Source organism: Tarenaya hassleriana, unplaced genomic scaffold (genome assembly GCF_000463585.1).
Source record: "Tarenaya hassleriana unplaced genomic scaffold, ASM46358v1 Cleome18, whole genome shotgun sequence".
In the NCBI taxonomy this organism is placed as follows: Eukaryota; Viridiplantae; Streptophyta; class Magnoliopsida; order Brassicales; family Cleomaceae; genus Tarenaya; species Tarenaya hassleriana.
Window position 1 is genome coordinate 434,027 of NW_010965216.1, and position 19,881 is coordinate 453,907.

The 19,881-nt window shown below is 40.5% G+C and overlaps 4 protein-coding genes, 2 long non-coding RNA genes and 1 pseudogene across 14 annotated transcripts; 2 read left to right on the forward strand and 5 right to left on the reverse strand.

Moving 5' to 3' along the window:
• Nucleotides 1-172: 172 nt before the first annotated feature.
• Nucleotides 173-2,838, reverse strand: LOC104810310 (annotated as a pseudogene).
• Nucleotides 2,839-3,823: 985 nt separating this feature from the next.
• On the forward strand, nt 3,824-6,359 carry LOC104810309 (L-ascorbate oxidase homolog). Its single transcript, XM_010536539.2, has 3 exons — nt 3,824-4,210; nt 4,678-5,784; nt 5,876-6,359. Exons 1-3 carry the CDS (start codon nt 3,966-3,968, stop codon nt 6,171-6,173), a joined length of 1,650 nt encoding a protein of 549 aa, XP_010534841.1. The 5' UTR covers nt 3,824-3,965; the 3' UTR covers nt 6,174-6,359.
• An 81-nt stretch (nt 6,360-6,440) lies between these two features.
• On the reverse strand, nt 6,441-8,604 carry LOC104810308 (transcription factor Pur-alpha 1). 4 transcript variants are annotated; one of them, XR_771278.1, is made up of 6 exons: nt 8,039-8,604; nt 7,909-7,956; nt 7,574-7,714; nt 7,246-7,488; nt 6,880-7,139; nt 6,441-6,632 (listed from the first exon to the last, which is right to left on the reverse strand). XR_771278.1 is itself a non-coding variant. In XM_010536538.1 (5 exons), the coding sequence occupies exons 1-5, from the start codon at nt 8,348-8,350 to the stop codon at nt 6,987-6,989; spliced, it is 894 nt and encodes a 297-aa protein (XP_010534840.1). In that variant the 5' UTR covers nt 8,351-8,604; the 3' UTR covers nt 6,646-6,986. The 4 variants fall into 4 exon arrangements, 2 of the variants coding, with proteins under 2 accessions (XP_010534840.1, XP_010534838.1); XR_771277.1 differs by having other exon boundaries at nt 6,743-7,139; XM_010536538.1 differs by lacking the exon at nt 6,441-6,632 and having other exon boundaries at nt 6,646-7,139; nt 7,246-7,485.
• A 799-nt stretch (nt 8,605-9,403) lies between these two features.
• LOC104810307 lies at nt 9,404-9,801 on the reverse strand. The gene is made up of 2 exons (XR_771276.1): nt 9,624-9,801; nt 9,404-9,491 (listed from the first exon to the last, which is right to left on the reverse strand). It is a non-coding gene; the product is annotated as an uncharacterized LOC104810307 (long non-coding RNA).
• Nucleotides 9,802-10,362: 561 nt separating this feature from the next.
• LOC104810313 lies at nt 10,363-12,298 on the reverse strand. Of its 5 annotated transcripts, XR_771284.1 has the most exons (8): nt 12,185-12,292; nt 11,986-12,125; nt 11,632-11,717; nt 11,422-11,481; nt 11,129-11,190; nt 10,854-11,041; nt 10,621-10,734; nt 10,363-10,522 (listed from the first exon to the last, which is right to left on the reverse strand). It is a non-coding gene; the product is annotated as an uncharacterized LOC104810313 (long non-coding RNA). The 5 variants fall into 5 exon arrangements; XR_771282.2 differs by having other exon boundaries at nt 11,615-11,717; nt 11,986-12,298; XR_771280.1 differs by having other exon boundaries at nt 11,986-12,295.
• A 2,177-nt stretch (nt 12,299-14,475) lies between these two features.
• LOC104810315 (E3 ubiquitin-protein ligase RING1-like) lies at nt 14,476-16,521 on the forward strand. Of its 2 annotated transcripts, none has more exons than XM_010536543.1 (2): nt 14,476-14,777; nt 15,220-16,521. In XM_010536543.1, exon 2 carries the CDS (start codon nt 15,238-15,240, stop codon nt 16,291-16,293), a length of 1,056 nt encoding a protein of 351 aa, XP_010534845.1. In that variant the 5' UTR covers nt 14,476-14,777; nt 15,220-15,237; the 3' UTR covers nt 16,294-16,521. The 2 variants fall into 2 exon arrangements, with proteins under 2 accessions (XP_010534845.1, XP_010534846.1); XM_010536544.1 differs by lacking the exon at nt 14,476-14,777 and adding an exon at nt 14,784-14,970.
• Nucleotides 16,522-17,184: 663 nt separating this feature from the next.
• Nucleotides 17,185-19,875, reverse strand: LOC104810316 (2-oxoisovalerate dehydrogenase subunit beta 1, mitochondrial). Its single transcript, XM_010536545.2, has 13 exons — nt 19,587-19,875; nt 19,127-19,238; nt 19,013-19,048; nt 18,858-18,917; nt 18,722-18,779; nt 18,521-18,618; nt 18,323-18,412; nt 18,173-18,241; nt 18,005-18,091; nt 17,796-17,891; nt 17,629-17,706; nt 17,463-17,549; nt 17,185-17,377 (listed from the first exon to the last, which is right to left on the reverse strand). Exons 1-13 carry the CDS (start codon nt 19,751-19,753, stop codon nt 17,342-17,344), a joined length of 1,074 nt encoding a protein of 357 aa, XP_010534847.1. The 5' UTR covers nt 19,754-19,875; the 3' UTR covers nt 17,185-17,341.
• Nucleotides 19,876-19,881: the final 6 nt, after the last annotated feature.

Sequence of the window (19,881 nt, forward strand, 5' to 3'; positions counted from 1 at the left end):
ATACTCAGGTTTGGACCATCATATTCATAAATGTGTAACAACAAAGGAAGGAGAAGAAATAAAATACAATGTATAATAACAATACTGTAAGAATTCAGAACAAGCGAATTTCATTGAAGTTATGTGTTAACAATATGAGGAAAAAAAAAAGAACTCTGGGTAGTGATAGACATACATACAAACATGCATCTGAATTCAATTCATGAATATGTATATGAATAACCATATACATCCTTTAAATCATAAGATTAAATAGGGTCCACATCCAAAATAATCAAAAGACCAAAACAAAAGAAACATTTCTGAGTCGGTCCGAATCAAATGCCTCAACAATCGATATAATAATAAAAAAAAACCATAATTAGGCTCCAGCGTAAGGCTTAGGTTTGGGCAGGCCCTTGACGAGACCACACTGGAGGCTGTTGTCGGGCATGTTGTATTCATCTCTAAGGGAAGCCTCCGGGGAGAGAATGCTGAGGTAAAGCTGTTGTCCCAAATATCTCCTCTCCGTCATCTCAGATCTGACGTTCCACATTCCGCAGTTGTCGAATGACATTAAGACCGCCGCCCAACACTTTGGGAACACTTGCACTGTGTGTCTGCTCACCGCGTCCAACAGGTTGTAGTTCTTCCTCTTCTCCGGTGTCCACCTCCCCGGCTCGATCCTGCGTGTGTATATATATACATGTATATGTATGTATCAGACATGAAAATGTTCAAGTCTGGAGTTTGGTCGTCTATGTACATATATATGCACGTTTCATGGATGTACGTAGAAGATGGATCCTTTGTTTGTTTGAAAGGTTGCGTGTTTGGCAAGGAAATTAGGGTTTTTAGGGTTACTTGTGATGCAAGAAATTATGATGGCGTGTACTTACGCGACAGCGAAGAATGCGTAACCGTCAATGTGCCAAGACTGGACGCTCTTTTTTCAAGCTAACCTGGCACAATTGCTTAGCGGCTGTCTGTACCTGGAGGTAATTTGTTAACGCTTGATGAGGCATTGATCCGAAGAAGACAGGAAGTGTGAAATTGAATTGGGTTTATATTCTTGTGATGCTTGCAGTCTCTGCAACTAAAAGTCCGAGGTGTACTGGTAGATGCCACGGGCTCAATCTTGATGTTCTTGATCTGGTCTGAACTAGGGTTGTCCGAGATAACGTTGTACTTGAAAACCTTGCCGGCCATCCCAAAGTACTCGGCCAACTTCACCGGTGTCTCGGGATCGGTATGGGAAACTCCGCTCATTGCGTACCTGAGTTTTCCGTCGACTTTTCCTTGAGTATTCACGAGCTTGATGGTTCGGGTGATGTTGATTTTCCCGTAATGGTACGAGCCCTGAGGGTTCGGCCTGGCTGCGCTGGCGGTCAGGTTCCACCTGAAGGATCTGAACTGGTTCAGTGACCACGCCCATCCGACCGGAGCCGGTGGCAACTCGGACGAAGCCGGGCCTTTCCCGCCCTCGTACCGGATAACTCCGGTCGTGGTCAGGACACTTTTCAAGAACCTGGTCGAAGCCACCATGTAATAATCCTTCGGGTCTTGGTCGGCGGTCACGATGGTCCCGTAACACTGGCCGACATGGACGTCCAGAGAGTCGTAATCGTTCTGAAGAACATGCGATCCTTCCATCTCGACAAGCTTCATCTTATGGTTCTGTATCCTGAAGTTCAAAGATGTCTTAATCCCCACGTTACAGATCCTTACACGGTATGTCTTTCCGGGTTTCATGGTGAAGATCGGGCCGTCGGACGATTTTCCCGACTTTCCGTTGATGAGAATGCCGTCGGGACGGCCGAGGGAACGGCCACTGTCGAGGAATTTCTTCAAGGCGGAGTGAGATTTAGTGTACCAGTCGCCGATCAGGACAGTGTAGTCGTCCTCAGGGTCGGCGTAAGGGACGGGAATGAGGAGACGGCTGTTGACACGTAGACCGCCGAAGCCGCCGACGGCGCGGTGGAGGCCGGTGGTCGGAAAGTAGAAGTAGCTTCCGATCTGGTCTTTGGGTTGGAAATGGTAGGTGAAGTTGGAGCCAGGTGGGATCGGACACATCGTGCCTGATGTCCCGTCTTGCCACGAGTTCTTCCTGTGTTGGATCCCGTTCCTGTATGGAAAAATACCAATCCATAATCAAAATTTTATATATTTTTTTTATAAATTTTAAAATGTTGAATTTGTTAAGAAATATAATCGAATGATGAAACAAAATCTTAGATGGATTCATTCGCGAATAGAATGGATCGAGAGTTGAGAGGATTAATTTATATTTTAACAAGGGATCGGTACAGTTTTATAAAGTTTTGATTTCTAATTCTATTCATAAAAATTAGAAAATTTTATAATGTATTCCACATTTTTTTATAAGATGTTAATTTGGTCCATAACTATAAACTTAGATAATCTAAATTAACCGTATCCTTTTAACTATACTTTGATTCTAATTTTTTTTTTAAAGATGGATATATGTGTGTGTGTATATATATAGAGAGAGAATACCAGGTGAGGAGGAAGGGCTCGTCGAGGTTGTTGAAGACATTGATGATGATGTTGTTATTGGAGGTGGAGTTGATGTTAGGACCGGGGAACTGACCGTTGATCAGAATCACTTGTTGTGGAACTCCCAGCGGAGATGCTGTTCCGTACGTCACGTTCCACACGTGGTGGAAATACGGATCCTCTGCCTTCACCTCCACCGTAGCCGCCGCCACCATACATAGCAGCACCGCCACGAATTTCACCCCTCCCATTACCCAAACTTTTTTTTCGTTTTTTTTCTTTTTTTTTTGGGGGGTTTTTAAAAATTATTAATTGTATTTTTTTTTGGGGGATCGGATTTGTGAGTATTCGGCATCAATTTGGTGTTTTTATAAAGGGAAATTTGGAGAATGGGATGGGTGAGTTTCCTTGAATTTCTCGCCTTCTTCGGCCCTCTCATTGCCCTCTTCCGCTCGTCCGTATAAACAAAAAACCACACCTCTGTCTCTGTCTATTTTTGGGTGTTCTTATTTCTGCGGGTCCCCTTTTTCCCCTTTTATTTTTAATTTTGTTTATAATTATATTGTGGAGAACTTATTTTTAGTGTAGGGAGAAGAGAACTAGGGACGGTGTATCATCTTTTTTTTTTTTTGTTAACTGAGTGTCATGAACCAATGCTCAGAATTAATCTCGGAGTCGAGGTTTAGCCATATAATTTGGTATATACACCCTCTCCCCAAATTTAATCGAGGTTCGAAATCGGAACGGAAAATACTCAATATAACAAAAACTAAAGTTCTTAATTTATCTAGTTACAAGATATATATATAGTTTGGGTGTTCTTATATATATTTTTTCAAAGGGATTTGATTTAGTGTACGTGCATTAACATGCATGGACCAACTTTATTATTATTATTATTATTATTATTATTATTATTATTATTATTATTATTATTATTATTATTATTGTTTTTTGATATATATATATAATTTAATTTTCTTTACATACTAAAAATTTGTATTAAAAATCAATTCTCTAAACTCATTCGATCGTAAAAAATATAAAGTCGTGTGCATCATGTGTTCACACAACATGACAGCAAAAGTCTCTCTTAATTCATCAATCTACGTGAAAGAATTCCAAACAAGAGTTTTGTGTATTTTCCGTGTAGCCAAGTCTTTCGTTCCAAAATTAGGAAAAGATCCGAGTGGTGCTCGTTCAACAAAATTAAAATAAATAAATAAATATATATATATATATATGAGATACAGAGATAAAGCGCAAAACGTGGAAGGGCGTAGAATTAGTGGGCTACGCCGTATAAATACGGTTGCATTGGGGAAGTTTGAAGAATCGTCAAGAGCAGGAGAACTCAGTTTCCCCTTGCTTTTGAGGAACAATAAAAAAAATATAATATCTATTTAATTTATTTTTTTGGTTAGGAAAAGGGTTAATTAATTAATTAAAAAAATTTATAAAAAGGGCGGATGGAGGGGAAGATAATGTTGGCGGCGGTGCTGTGTCTGGCGGCGGTGGCGGCGGTGAAGGCGGGAGATCCGTACTTTTATTACACGTGGAACGTATCGTACGGAACAGCATCTCCGCTGGGAGTGCCACAACAGGTGATTCTGATAAACGGTCAGTTCCCAGGTCCCAACATCAACTCCACTTCCAACAACAACATCGTCATCAATGTCTTCAACAACCTCGACGAGCCCTTCCTCCTCCACTGGTGCGTGTTTCCATTTAGATTAATTGTAACAAATATGGGTTTGATTCTAGGTTTCGATATATTTTATTTTTTATATTCGTATTTTTCAAAATAAAAAAAAAACATTACCATACAGTTTTTATATATAATTATGTGTTATTTCATCTGAATAGGTTTAGATTTGTTGTTATTCTTTGTATATTTGGTTCACAATTTTTTCGATTTAAAAAATTCATAATAATTTATTTTTCATACTAAAAAGTTAAAAAATTATAACAATTTTGTATTTATATAGAAATCAATTCCTGAATTCCATTCTCTTTTTACTCGTAAAAGATTTCTATTTCGTTCCCATTTATATTCATAAAAGAATTTAATTTTTTAGATTTAGTTTTTTCAAATTATTTTTATATTCGATTTCTATTAAAAAATATTATATCATTGGGTTCGATTTCGACAAATGACACGTGGAAATGATGACATGGCAGGAGCGGGATCCAGCACAGGAAGAACTGCTGGCAAGACGGGCTGCCCGCAACGACATGCCCCATCATGCCCGGGCAGAACTTCACATACCACTTCCAGCCCAAGGATCAGATCGGAAGCTACTTCTACTACCCTTCCACCTCCCTCCACCGTTTCTCCGGTGGATTCGGCGGCCTCCGTGTCAACAGCCGTCTTCTCATCCCCGTCCCTTACCCCGACCCCGAGGATGACTACACCGTCCTCATCTCCGACTGGTACACCAAATCCCACACCTCCCTCAAGAACCTCCTCGACAGCGGCCGTGCCCTCGGGTCCCCCGACGGCGTCCTCATCAACGGAAAATCTGCCAAGATGGATGGGAAGGATCAGCCTTTGTTCACGATGAAACTCGGGAAGACCTACAAGTACAGGATCTGCAATGTCGGGTTCAAGTCCACTCTCAATTTCAGGATCCAGAACCATAAGATGAAGCTCGTAGAGATGGAAGGCTCTCACGTTCTCCAGAACGACTACGACTCCCTCGACGTCCATGTCGGGCAGTGTTTTGCCGTTCTCGTGACTGCCGACCAGACCGCTACTGATTATTACATGGTCGCTTCCTCACGGTTTCTCAAGAAGCAGTTGAGTGGCACCGGTCTGATCCGGTACGAAGGGGGACAAGGCCAGGCTTCTCCTGTTCTTCCCAAGGCACCGGTCGGATGGGCATGGTCACTGAACCAGTTCAGGTCCTTCAGGTGGAACCTGACCGCCAGTGCAGCCAGGCCAAACCCTCAGGGCTCGTACCATTACGGGAAGATCAACATCACCCGAACCATCAAGCTCGTCAACTCCCAGAAGGTTGTGGATAGAAAGCTTAGGTTTGGATTCAACGGTGTCTCCCACATCGATACCGAGACTCCATTGAAGCTTGCTGAGTACTTCCAGATGGCCGAGAAGGTCTTCAAGTACAACGTCATCAAGGATGAGCCTGCAGGCAAGATCACGGGATTGACCGTCGAGCCGAATGTCCTCAACATTACCTTCCGTACATTCGTTGAGGTCATCTTCGAGAACCACGAGAAGAGCATGCAGTCATACCACTTAGACGGTTACTCCTTCTTCGCCGTAGCGTAAGCCCCCTTTACTCTTTTCTCCTCTTCTTCCTCACTCATTCAGTGACTGCCCTTCTAACGTTCCGCCATTGTTATGAAACTCTGCCAGAACTGAGCCAGGGAGGTGGTCACCTGCAAAGAGAGAGAACTACAACTTGCTCGATGCAGTGAGCAGGCACACAGTGCAGGTTTACCCGAACTCGTGGTCGGCAATCCTACTAACATTCGACAATGCGGGAATGTGGAACATAAGGTCGGAGAACTGGGAGAGGAGGTACCTGGGTCAGCAGCTTTACGTTAGTGTTCTCTCCCCCGAAAAGTCGCTAAGGGATGAATACAACATCCCCCTCAATGCCGGCCTCTGCGGTATCGTCAAGGACTTGCCCAAGCCCTCAATTTACAGCTAAATAAACTCACCCAACTCAACAAAACTCTCCCAACGAGCTTTTACTACAAGTGGGCTCTTCCACAAGTGGGGGTTATCATGAGTGTACTACTATAATTAACCCTTTCCTAATTGAAGTGTTTTTTTCCCTATATCAACACTTTGTTCTTACTGTCTGGAATCTGCAAGTTCCTACTCTTTTTTTCAATCTAATCGTCAAATACTACAATATCAAATGAAGAAGAAAGTTTTGGTTCGCATCGGCACAAGGATTCTATGTTCCCTAGTAGAAAGGAAAAACAATAATCATCGTTTCTCACAAGAGGGTCATATATACAATTGTAAAGAACCATCATCTCAAAATCCACAGCAAAACAATTCCTTTTTACGATCGAAATGCATAAACCTGTCAACAGAATCACCAAAGCATCGAATCTGGATCTGAAGTAAAGGAAATAGCTTGGACAGATTGAGGCCGAAACTGAAAACCAAAGAAGAAAAAGAAGGATGAGAAATTACCATTATTCAAACCGTCAAATCGTTTGAGGTTCCACAAGAACTAAAGAAGGATAGAGGGAGGAGGAGAGGTACAAGTTTTAAATGATTTAAGCATTATTCCCAGTTGGAGGCTAGAATTTGGCAAGCATCTCCATGATTTATCTGCTATTCAGACAGATCAATCGGCTGGATTATTTCGAAACTTTGAACAGGAAGAGGCGATAAATTACTTGACACAATTGCACACCATGATCAGACAGCTGTTTGAATCTTCAAACTCCAATGTTAGAGGATGGGATTCCCATCATCCCATTACTGGTCACCTTAATATGGATACTCATCTCTGAGGCGAATCCACTGTCCTGACATTTGCACCAGTCAGCCCTTCGATTCTGTCTTTGGTAATCTCCACGAAGTGACCAATAACCTCATGAAACTGCCTAAGGCCTGATAAGGGGAGGATGATGGAGGACCTATCAGAACCTGCCACCTGCAATTCATGAATTTCAGAGATGCTAAACCTCGAAAACAGAGGTTGAATCAAAACCACTCCTCTCAAGGAATTTAGCAGAAAGATCGTCCTTTTAGATTACTACCTCAGAAATCCTGAGAAAATGGCCCCTGTTGTTGCTCCCGAGATCAAAGAAGAATCGCTTCTGATCGGCTCTGATCACCTTCGAGACACCCATCATTCCAATTTCATCCTGGCCTGGGAGATCAGCTGATCGTTCTACAGTCAGTTCAGATGATGATTGTGGCTGGCTACCGTGGCCGGATATGAAGCCAACTCCTACATCATCCGAAAGTCCAACTAGATGTTCCTGTGCATCAGAAGGCTGCTACATCCGACAAAGAAAGAAGTGAGACTCTGAAACATATATATGTGTATATTCACACACAAAGAGAAACATAAGAAGCTACTACCTGATTGGGCATCATGAAAAGCCTTGATGCCTCATTGATCTCAGCCAAGATGTTCTTGAAAGCTGCCCAACCTTCATCACGGGAGGTTCCTGCAGGAACAATAATAGTGCTACGATTTCTACTAACAGATGCTTCTGAAACCTGACAAGAGTAAACCACACCCATCAGAGATACAAGCAGGAAAAAAAAAAGGTACAAACCCCTTTATGTCAACATTCTTGTAAGTTACTGCATAATCAACATGAAAAGTACAATTCTTTGCTTTCTAGATTCAATTCATAACAGTCAAAATCCGAAAAAAAGCAGCACAATCAAGAGATTGAATCTCAGGGTACCTTTAAGAAGCGTCCCCTACGGTTCTCGCCGATGTCGAAGTAAAAGACCTGAAGAAGCAGGACAGAGAAATAAAAGGTCAAAGCCAAACAGACAAAATCAGAGGAGACCAATGAATCTAAGAACAAAAACCTTGGAATCGAGCTGCAATTCCTTGCTGAAGAGCTCGTGTTCGTCGGAGTTGACGTAGTAATTGAAGAGATCAAGGAACCAGGAGATTCCCGAGGAAGGGACAATGATAGTTGACCTCGTCGCCGACGTCTTCTCCGATATCTTCAGGTACCGACCACGAGGATTTTCCTTGAGATCGAAATAAAAAAGCTTGTGCTCCACCTGCAGCGTCTTGCTCACCAGTTCCACATCGTTACCTCCTCCGCCACCCACCGCCGCCGCCGCTCCGCCGCTGGCTCCTCCTCCTCCACCTCCGCCGGAATTCCCCTCCATATGGATCCGCCGATCGATCAATACAAGAGCTAGAGATGAATAGGCGGTTGATCTGAGAGGTAACAGGAGCGAATTGAGAAATGAGGAAGGGGAAGAGCTTCGATCGGGGAAACTAGGGTTTGCGGAGAAAGACGAAGAAGAAGAAGATAGTGGTAATTATCGACCAAGTCACACGAAGTCCCTACCCCAGTTGGAGCAGAGCTAACCCCTCTCTCTCTCTCTCTGTTACCAAATTGGCGTTTTTTACTCTCCAACTTTCTCTTTCCTCTTGTTTTCTTTATATATATATATTTATATATTTATTTATTTCTCTCTATTGTCATAGACGAATGGATATACGATGATAGATAACAATTGGCAAAAAATAATAATAGCTCTGAACAAATCTGTTATTAGTGCCAACATCAAAATTTTTATAATCATTTTCATTTTGAAAAAACTTAAGACTATGTAAAAATATTCACTTGTATCTTGTAAAATGCCATTGACAATTGCTCTCTTTCTCTTCGTCCTAAAAAAAAATATGAAATTACATAAGATTGGTTTCTGATTTCCGCCAGTCTCCCTCCCTTTTGCCTTTTTTTTGCTGCAATCTTATTTGGGTTTTGTGCTGAACTGATTCACATGCATCTACTTTTGCATACAGTGGGTTGCCTTGAGTTCCATAAACAACCATTTTTGCAAAGTCCCAATCTTTGAATTTTCATAAAATTGAAAATTAAAAGAAATCACACACACATCTCAATTGTCTTGGAGTTTCATAAATATTTGTTTTTCTGTTCACTGTTTTCTATATATATATATATATATATATATACACTATTGGTCATTAGAGTGGGTTAGGTGGGTTTGGTGGATAATAGAAGGATGATTTAGCGGGATAATTCCTCATACCACGTGAAACTAGATACATTTCATACAATTTGTTATTGATTTATTTAATTTATTATTCTCTCTCTCCTCGTCCCCAAGAAGTGTCAAATATTAATTTCATGTACGTCCTTTTCCAACTTACGACGATGCCCCAAACATCTGTCTATGTACCCACGGATAGTTAGATAGGAATAATGAATTGATCATTGGGAACCCTAGATGATCCATATATACTATGCTCTCTATTCAAAGCTTCCTCTTCTCGCCCCTAGCAGACAATATAAACAGCGACACAAAACAGTAAAAAAACAAACAAATATATATATATATATATAGATATCTTCCATGGGATTGTGGCGTGCAACTTCATGTAATGTAAAACAATAATGGACATGAGCACCTTTCACCATGCGTAGTGCATAAAACCCCAGATTCTGACCAAGCGGGTGAATTCTACAACTCAGGATTCTTGAGGAGTCTTGAATCTAGCCGAAGTGTCTATCTCGACCATACAGCAAAGGTCACATATCAATATGAGAAGCAAAACAATTCCCTGGAAAAATAAAAGAACGATGATGAAGCAACAAATGCAGACATGTATCCTTCATATCCATACACGCCGTGAAACTTGTACTGAGTTCTCTGTCATATTAATGGCATAAAACATTGTTTCCATCATATAACAAAACAGCGAAAAGGTATTCTAGTTTATCAGAGTTACAATGTTCTCAAGACACTTCAAGTCTTAGTTTTTCATTATTATTATTATTATTATTATTATAAAAAAATCCAAAAAAATATTGAATTTTTTAATTTTGATAAAAAAATATTAAAATTTTGATTTTATCAAATAAATATTAAACTTTTAAAATTTGTAAAAAAACACTTAATCTTTTTAGGATTGTCAAAATAAACTAATGAGGTGACATGGAGATGCAAACATGTCAAATTATTATCGTTGGTTTTTTTTTACAACTATATATAATTTATGTATTTTTTTGAATTATTTAAAAAGTTTAGTATTTTTTTTGACAATCACATGAAAATTTATGTATTTCTTTGGATCATTTAAAAAATTTAGTGTTTTTTAAATTTATTTAAAATGTTTAATGTTTATTTGACAAAAATAAAAGTCACAGGTTGTCGTGGCATTGACTGAGTTGTTTCCTGCAGCCCCTTCGGCCAGAAACCTCTAGAGGGTTTGGTAAGAAGTATATCGGTAGGGATCAGAAACATAAAGTGCTGCATATTTAGTTCCAGACTGCTCCACAGAATTGGCAAGTTCGGAGATGATTTCACCTGCATAATGGGTTCGACAAACATTTTTACAACACTTTCATGAAACTTAAGTGAGTACCAAACACGAGTCTCATATTCTAACCATGACCGCCACTTACCCTCTGAGCCGACTCGTCATTTGGACCAGATAATTCAGAACCCTCACAGCATAGCACAAACATGTCAGTTTCCCCTTCTTTTCTCATTTCTCTTCTAACAAGCAAATGATCCTACTAACCATTAGGAGTAAAGAGTAAAGTCAGGAGGAAAGAAAGGGAGGTGGGGCAAGGTGGAAGATCCAAAATCATAAAATGAGGAGTTTAAAATAAAACTCTAGAACAATCGAATTTACTTTGAAAGACTGCAAGTTTGCTAGCTTCTGAACCCTTCCATCATTGACAAAGCAGGACTCTGAGAACACAACATCGCTGACTCCAAAAGTGCGAGAGCAAGCTTCTACGAGTCTCGAAAGCAATAAATTTTTCATCCTTTCCTCCTCCGGCGCAACAATAAATGGGAATGCCAGCGAGAAGTTGGAAGCTGTAAATAGGTTATGTTCAAAGAAGCACTGCTATATGAGACTTGATGTAGATTACAATTAACCTATTAAGGTGAATTTTAACTTACCTTCACGTGCCAACAAGGGTTGGGTCTGAGTTCCGCTTCAAAGAAACGTCAGAAGAGAGTAGCTGTAGGAAACATGACATTATCAATGCGTGGAAAACATAGCCGTCGGTAAAAAAAACTTCAGTAAAAACTAAAAAGACGACACAAGTTTATTAACAAAGTTCCAACAAGAAAAGCAAAAAACTTGGGAGTCAAATATAAGAATGCTATGCCATCAAAGTTTCTATATCATTCATCTCATAGTAAGTTAGTAATAGCCACCATAGATTGCTGATAGTTGAATACAATCTTACCTCTTTGCCAATGAACACAAGTGCAAGATCAACAGTGTGCTGCAATTTCTTCTCCGAGCACTTCATAAACATACACAACAAACAGGAGACAGGAGACAACCAAGTGAAATCCAGTGCGTTCAAGAACTAAAATGTTTTGCTCAAGGGGGAGAGAGAGAGAGATAGAGAGAGATGAACAAATGAAGAACAATACCAAAAAGTTTGACCAACCTCCTTGATTGAGAACAGAATTTACAAGATCCTTTCCAGACATGACTTGATAATTTACAGCCTCATCCAATTCACCATTAGCAGGTCTGCCGTTTCTTAATGTTAAGAACCATATACACAACCGGACCAAGCATTTCATCTATATGCCTAAAAATTCATTCACTGCTAAATTACCACTCCAATTCACAACTCGCAGACCTTCTTCTATCTCTCACATTCGGATCAGAAAGATTGAAAATTTGGTTTGTTACAGAAAACACCCAATTCGGATTTCGAAAAGCACATTCGAAAGCACAAAAGTTCGAGAATTTCTAAAACTATATTAGAGAATAATAAAGAGAAAAGAGACGCAACTAGAGATGTGGAGACCAGAGGAGAGCAGGCACATTAGAAGGAGAAGTCGATCCCAAGTCGACGCGAGCAACGACGATCAGAGCCACCAACAACGTCGCCGCACTAATCCCCATCCTCATCGTCTCCGTCATCAAACAATCCTGACAGGCAAAAATCAACACAAAAATCCGACGAAGAATCTGAAATGAAATCAGATTACCTAGCGAGGTAGATCAAGAAATCGACCGGATTAATAGATTTTCCAGTTCTTCAAAATTGAACTATCGACAAGAGGACATGTTCATCAGCGATGCTCAAATCTCTGTTTTGTGCTCGACGACAGAGCAGCAGAGGATGACGTGGACGTGGACAGGAGTCACAGGATGACTCGAGACGACGCCGTTTGAGAAGCACTTAAACCGTAAAACACTTAACCGGATTGGTCAAGTGAACCGAACCGGAAAAATTGGCCCTTCAGAGATTTTGGTCCGGCCCAAATTTGAAACCATCACTTACCAGATCAACCGTTATATTCCCCGCGATGATATTTCCGACGAGCTAGGGTTTGTCCATACACATTCCCGCCCAAAAACCTCTTCAAAGTTCAAAACCCTCGCCATTGAAGCGGCAGAAGTAAGCGGAGATTTTCGGAGATGAACAAGGTTGAGATCGAAGAAGATAATGTGGTCTCCTATCGAAACGACCGATTACTACCTTTTTTTTTTTGGTAAAGACCGATTACTACTTTGAGAGGATGGGCAAACCAATCCCTATCAAGCATGACGACGGCCAATTCGATCTCGAGAATCCGACATCATTTTCATCTCCTATAACTCTGGTCAGTTCATGGTTGGTGAATGCGCTAGTTTGCTCGGGAATATTCATGCATGTGATCGTGTTTTTGTGTGAAATTAGGGTTTTTTTTTTGTGAGGACAAAAGGATTTCATTTCTTCTGCCAAGGAGATTGATAGGAAGGGTTAGGGTCTCGTGGATGTCCCACTTGTGAACGTTCGTATTTCGTTTTGGTGGGCTCTCTTCATGAGAAGGTATACTGCTGATAAGTTTTATGCCCTTTAGCTCATTGTGATAGCCCAGTCTTTGTCGGTCTTACAAGCTATGTTTTATGACTGTACTTTTTAGTCAGTTCTAGTTAGTGATCATCCAAAGTTCGTTTTGTGTTCTCCATGAGATTCACTTCTGCTGTCTCTTGTCTGAATACAGTTCAAAAGCAAACAACTAGAAGGACCATAACGGCCGAGCAAAGGTTTTAGTTCTCAAGTTTCTGCCCCGTCCACTGAAGCTGCTGTTCCTGCAAAATCTCCATTTGGATCTGTGACAAGTAGCAGAGTCTTGGGCGATAAATCGACAACTGCTTCATCTACTCCTCGAACATTGTCACCTGCATTTGTATCTACTTGTACAGAACCGACTACATTCTTTTGATTTACTATTTGGTAAAATCGTTCACCATTTGCGGCATAGATCTCGATCAAGGAGCTTCTTCTACCCCTTCATCCTTAGTATCTCTGGATTCACTTTCGAGTTATGGGAATCATCTCAATTATCCGTGCCTAGTAGTTCATCATCAAATGCCCAATCATCTATATTTATGTCATCCTCTGATGCACCTGCAGTTCAGCTGGTCTGGTCTCTTTGATGTCTGAATCGCGTTCATCATCTAACTCAATCTCTGGATTCAATTTCAATTTATCAGCTTCATAATCCTCACAAGGGGTATAACATCCTATCCGACATCGTGCATATACATTACACACACGTATATATATATATATATATATATATATATGCTAGAAACACATGCTTATAGTTTTCTTGTTGTATTAAAAGCATGATTCTGAATCAAGTCATGTGCATTTTGACTTAGTTCTCTCTATTTTATAATATTGTTTGTTCATTACCACATACAAACAACTAACTGATTTAATTTCGGGTTTTAATAAGTTAAATTTTTTGTATAAATAGGATATAGGAGGGCCGCGTCTCCCAGGAAAAATTAGGTGGAGACTCAAATTTAGTTTCGAATCGTAAGCAGATAATATCAAACCGAATGTTGCTCAACACTCGGTTTTAGTTTGGTACATTTTTATAGAATCGAGTAAACCGTTTTCGAACCGAACCGTACAATTATCAAACTGAATCCAACAAAATCGAATCAAAATCTGAATTATCCACCAATATATTTATAAATATTATAGTTTGATACTGATATAACAATATTGTTTTGAACCGAATCGACATTAAAATCAAACCGAACCGTTTGACATTTGGTTTTAATTTGGTATAATTTTTATAAAACCGAAAATACCATTTCTCTAATCGAATCAATTGAATGTCGAATCGAAACTCGAAATCACCATCATCATGAGTTGACTAATACCAGAATTAGAACAAAAAGCCCCACGAGCAAAACAAGTTGAAAAGGAAAAAGGCCAAGTCTTTGGTTCTAGAATGCTCCAGCAGCAGTAATCATCCTCTAATTGAGGCTTTGAATCATTATTTGCGTGTGGGAATTAGCTATCAAATTAATTAGGTCAAAACCTGCGTGGATCTGCAGCATATTTCGACCACGGATCGGAATTCCCGATCCTTCCATCTTCTGATCTCTCTCCCACCTACCTTCCCATTTTCCCACGAGCCTTCTCCCCTTTCGATTTTCATCCGTATATAAACGCCTTCACAAAATTATATCCTCGAGGAATTACTTTGGAAAAGAGAGGAATTTCTTCTTCTGGGTCTCTCGAATTTGTCTGTTTGGTGCCTAAAAATCCGCCCTTGTTTTTGCTGTTGAAAGGTACGAGAGAAGAACTTCTTGTTTATGATTTCTTTGTCGGACGCCGGAGTTGCTCTTCAATTTTTACCTTCTGGGTTGTCGGAATCTTCTCAATTTCAGTTCCCAATCTGTAATTCTTCGCTGTTTGAAGAGGAAAAGGGATACAGGTTGCCCTGAACACGTCTTCTCGTTTCCGTTTCGGATCCGTGAAAAAGTATACACCTTTGACCGATCACTTTAATTTAAAAAAACGAAAACTTTCTGGGTTTTCCATCTCGAATCTGCTTCTCCTTTTTCAAATCATCTCGCGGAGTTTTCTATTGAAAAGTCAAATGGGTTTATGAGAATTTCGTGTTGATTCTTCTCGGCATATTGATTCGTAGGCTTTAGCTTGATCCATTGATTTAGAAAGTATATTAATGTTTGGTTTAGTTTCATCGTTTCTTATTCTTGGCCATGGTAGATAACACGAGGATCTGTTATGGAGGAAGCAATGGCAACCAGGTACTGGTGTCATATGTGCTCACAGATGGTGAATCCTGTAATGGAGGCTGAGATCAAATGCCCCTTTTGTCAAAGTGGTTTCATTGAGGAGATGGAAGACATCCAAGATTCAGTTCCCCTTCACCATCGAGCTCCGGTTTCATTGTGGGCTCCAATCTTGATGGGGATGATGAACAATCCAAATCGCCAACTGGGCACTGAATCCATCGAACATAACGATGATCAGAGCGATAATGGAGCTGATAATGGATCCAGTAATGGTAGAGAAAGTGATTTGGATCGACAACTCGAGGAGATTCGAAGGAGGAGAAGAAGGCATTCGGCTGCTATTCTGCAGTTGCTTCAGGGGTTATCATTAGAAACTGAGAACAACGAGAATAACAGGGAAGACCCGGGTACAGATAGAGAACGAGAGCCTGTGATCTTGATCAATCCGTTCAATCAGACGATCATGTTGCAGGGTTCTTATGATGTGAATCCCGTTCCAGTTGGATCTTTGGGCGATTATTTCATTGGACCCGGGTTTGATGCATTGCTTCAGCGTTTGGCGGAGAATGACCCGAATAGATATGGAACTCCTCCGGCTCAGAAAGAGGCAGTCAAGGCTTTGCCCTGGTTGAAAATTGAAGAAACTTGTCAGTGTTCGGTGTGTTTGGACGATTTCGAGATCGGGACAGAGGCGAGAGAGATGCCCTGTAAGCACAGGTTCCATAACCAGTGCTTGTTACCATGGCTGGAGCTTCACAGTTCATGCCCTGTCTGCAGATATCAGCTTCCTATGGATGAACCAAAGACCGATTCAGACAGATTGAGAAACAACAACAACAACAACAACAGTAATGCGAGTAGTAGTTCTGGTCCTGGTAATGGCAACGGAGATGGAGTTCGTCAAGAGGGCGAAAGCGGTAACGGGAGCGGGAATGGAAGAGGCTTCTCGTTTCCATGGCCGTTGAGCAGTCTGTTCTCGTCGTCTCGGGATAACAGTTCGTCAAACTCAGGTTCTCAATCTGAAACTGGTTCAAGAATTGATTGAGCTTTTGAAATCTATTTGTGCAGAGCTGTGAATATTGATGATGGTTGGTTGAATTGTTACCCGCGGTTTTTTGTCGTGTATAAATGTCTCGGATACTCATGCAAGTGAAAGGGTCTCTTCGAAAAGAAACATTCGTGTTTTTTGCCCTTTTTTTTTCTTTGTAATAATGGTCGTTTATTACATTCTACATTTCGACACTGGTTTAGTAGTGGTTTTCCTTCATAATTTTGTCTATGATCTTTAGATCTCTTAATGTAATGTACAAAATTTAAGGGTGTTTCGTACGGTTCTTCGAAATTTAACTACGCAATTAAAAATTTTTAAAAACCCAGTTTTTTTTTAATAAAATCAATATCTAAACTATATACAGTATCGACTGATAGATATTTAAAAAAGCCTATCAAAATATATGCAAAAACTTGAATTGGATCCATCCATGTGAAAATGAGCCCATAAAAACAACATAACTTCTAATTAGCCCATAAAAACCTATAACCTGTCTAAAGGAAGCCCATAAAAGCCCACACTAAACATAACTTAACTTGGGCCTTTCGAGACAAGCCCATACAAATAAATAAAACATACATAATTATAAATTGGACCTTTCAAGATGAAACCCACAACAAGAAGTTAAACTCGAAATGGGCCAGAAAAAGTCTATAAAAAGCCCACAACTAATATGACATTATTATGAATTTCTCAAATTGAAACCCATAAATTCCCACAACAAACATTCCTTCTACTTGGACATATACATATATATATATATATACACACATATATGCCCACAGAAGCCCAAAACAAACTTAAGGTTCAAATGAAGCAGATAAGTTTTTTTTAACAAAACAAATATATATACATACTTTTTTTTGTTTCTTTTCTTATATAATATCCCTACAATTGTCTTTTATTATTCATCCTTAAAGGTTCATTCTACAAAGTGAATATAATTTTATTCACACAGTTGACACCACAAGAATAATGCCATTTCCATATCTTCCATCTAACATATGAATCACACCACCAATTAAACTCCATTGTGGATTGGCTAATATCTCACAGTTGATTTGATAGCTTCCAAAATCTGCAACAGATATAGGAAGAAGTCACTGTAAGAAGAAAAAGATCGTGCAAGAGACAAGACAAGGGGAAAACCAGAAAAAACATGCCTTGTTCTTGGTGGGCATGTAGAATGGCTCAAACACTAGAGGGAATGGAGTGTCCAGGCCACAAACTCTGGACACAGGGGCTTCTAACTGCAGGAAACGAGTCTCGTTATCGCTGTTCATGTTCGTGTTTTCTCTTAAGATCACGGGACGATTAAGATTTGTTTACCCGCAGGAAGCAACGTTCCACGATTGTAGCAGATATCTCTGCCCCGAAACCTCCGGTTATAGGAGCTTCATGGCTAATCTGCAACCAAAAGAACCGCCAAAAAGTTATAGGGCAGACAGAAATCTGCTGCGAGAATTTCGAGCGTGCCTGCTTTTCTATTAACTTACCAGAAGTCTGCCTGTTTTCCTGACAGATGCCTCGACGGTTTCCTTGTCCCACGGGATTAGAGTCTTGAGATCTATCAGTTCGCATGAGATTCCTTCCTGCAAAAAAGATTGGACCAACATTTCTTTGATAGATCATGCAAAAATAAAGAGAAACTATCAATCAGAGCATAAATGTCAAATAGAGAAAGCTAAAAAACCAGTCATTTAACCTTTGCGGCATCAAGACATGCTTGTTCCATGATGGTGAGTTGAGCTCCCCATCCAACAAGTGTTATGTCTGTCCCTTCTCTTATGACCTGGCAATTATTCTTCTTGTCAGTCTCTTGCGTGTGTCATCATCTCTCGAAAGAGACAGCCCAAAAATGAACTTCATATACCTCTGCCTCTGATAACGGTATCATGTAATCATGCTCGGGGACCTCTTCTACTGCTTGACGATACAGCCACTAGACATAAATGCTTAAGACATTCAGGTGATGTTCAGGACATGAAGCCATGGTGTCTAACTTCTAAGTGAAAGGAAGTACCTTTGGCTCGAAGAAGACAACGGGATTTGGATCACGGATGCATGACAGCAACAGTCCTTTCGCCTCACGTGGACTCCGAGGGATAACAACCTGAAAAAACAATTTATCATTAAATCCTTTAGGGAAAGCTCAATAATCGTTTCAATGAAAATCCCGAAGGAAAGAGGATTGGCTAGAACATAAGCAGAGAGGATGTACTTTGATACCGGGGACATGGCAGAAGAAAGCTTCAGGGGATTGTGAGTGATAATGTCCACCATGGCCAACTGCCCCATATGGTGCCCTTATTGTGAGCCCTAACAGATTCAAATAAACTAATGAGCATAATGATTTCGATGTCCAGACTCCAGAGGCAAGAGGAAACTACAGGATGGGATGACAAAGTATCTCGGGAAGCACCTCCACAGTTGAACTGATTACCACTCCGGTATCTGAACTTTGCAGCTTCATTAACAATCTACGTACCAGAAAACCCGTCAAAACAAATGGAGACCATGCAGAATGAGTCAAAGTTTAATCTGGAAGGGATGTTTACCTGATCAAACGCAGGATAGATATAATCTGCAAACTGGATTTCTGCTATGGCTCGATTTCCCTGTTAAAAATCGGTCAGCAAAATATATATTACCACAGCGCCACACCCACATATAGTTTCCCCATATCCTGCAGAAGGCAAGAACAAAAACTCACCATTGCAGCCAGACCAATGCCAAATCCAACAATGCCCTGGTTTCAAGAATGTATTATCAGATGATCAAAGGTGCACCATCCTCGAAACATCAATGGAGCATCAGGAGAGATTACCTGCTCGCAAAGAGGAGTGTTGAATACTCGTTGTTTCCCAAACCGTTCAGCTAATCCTGTCGTGCAGCGGAAAACTCCTCCAAAGCCGACATCTTCTCCAAAGACATAAGAACTTCCACAAGAGTTGCACCAAGAACATCAGAACCTCAAACCAGATCATAACCAGTTTCATTAGAAAAAAGGGTCTCTCCTTTCACACTACATTTACTCAGAAGGCACAAAACCTGGTAGCAACCCTAATCCTCACGGATACAACATTCATCAAGACATCGTTTTTTGCTGTCTTTTTTGTTCCTAATTAGAATCGTTAGATGACAGAGTTCTGTGCATCGACATGATATATCTGATAGCAAACTGAATATAGAAACTTTGAATCACCAACACGCATGGAGATAGATGCAATGAACAAGGAACGCAGAAACTTTTTCAAATGGTGCCAAAGAACAGAAAAATCTCATACCGAGGATCAGTGTCCAAGGCGATGTGAAGCGCCTGGTTGACGGCTGAGTAGAGGTTCAACGAATTTCCAGCTTCTGATTCGCTCGCCGCCATCGATAACCCCCTGATTCCATGAACTGACCTCGAACAAGCTATTCTCCGACAGAATCTGTTCAGAAAAGCCGCCATTGACACAGAAGATCGAAACTTTCGGAGATCTCAGCCGAACCCACCAACAATGAATATGAGAATTTCCAGGTTAACTAACGATTGCGACACAGGAAGACAGATTCTGGAAGTAACCCCCAATTTCGGAA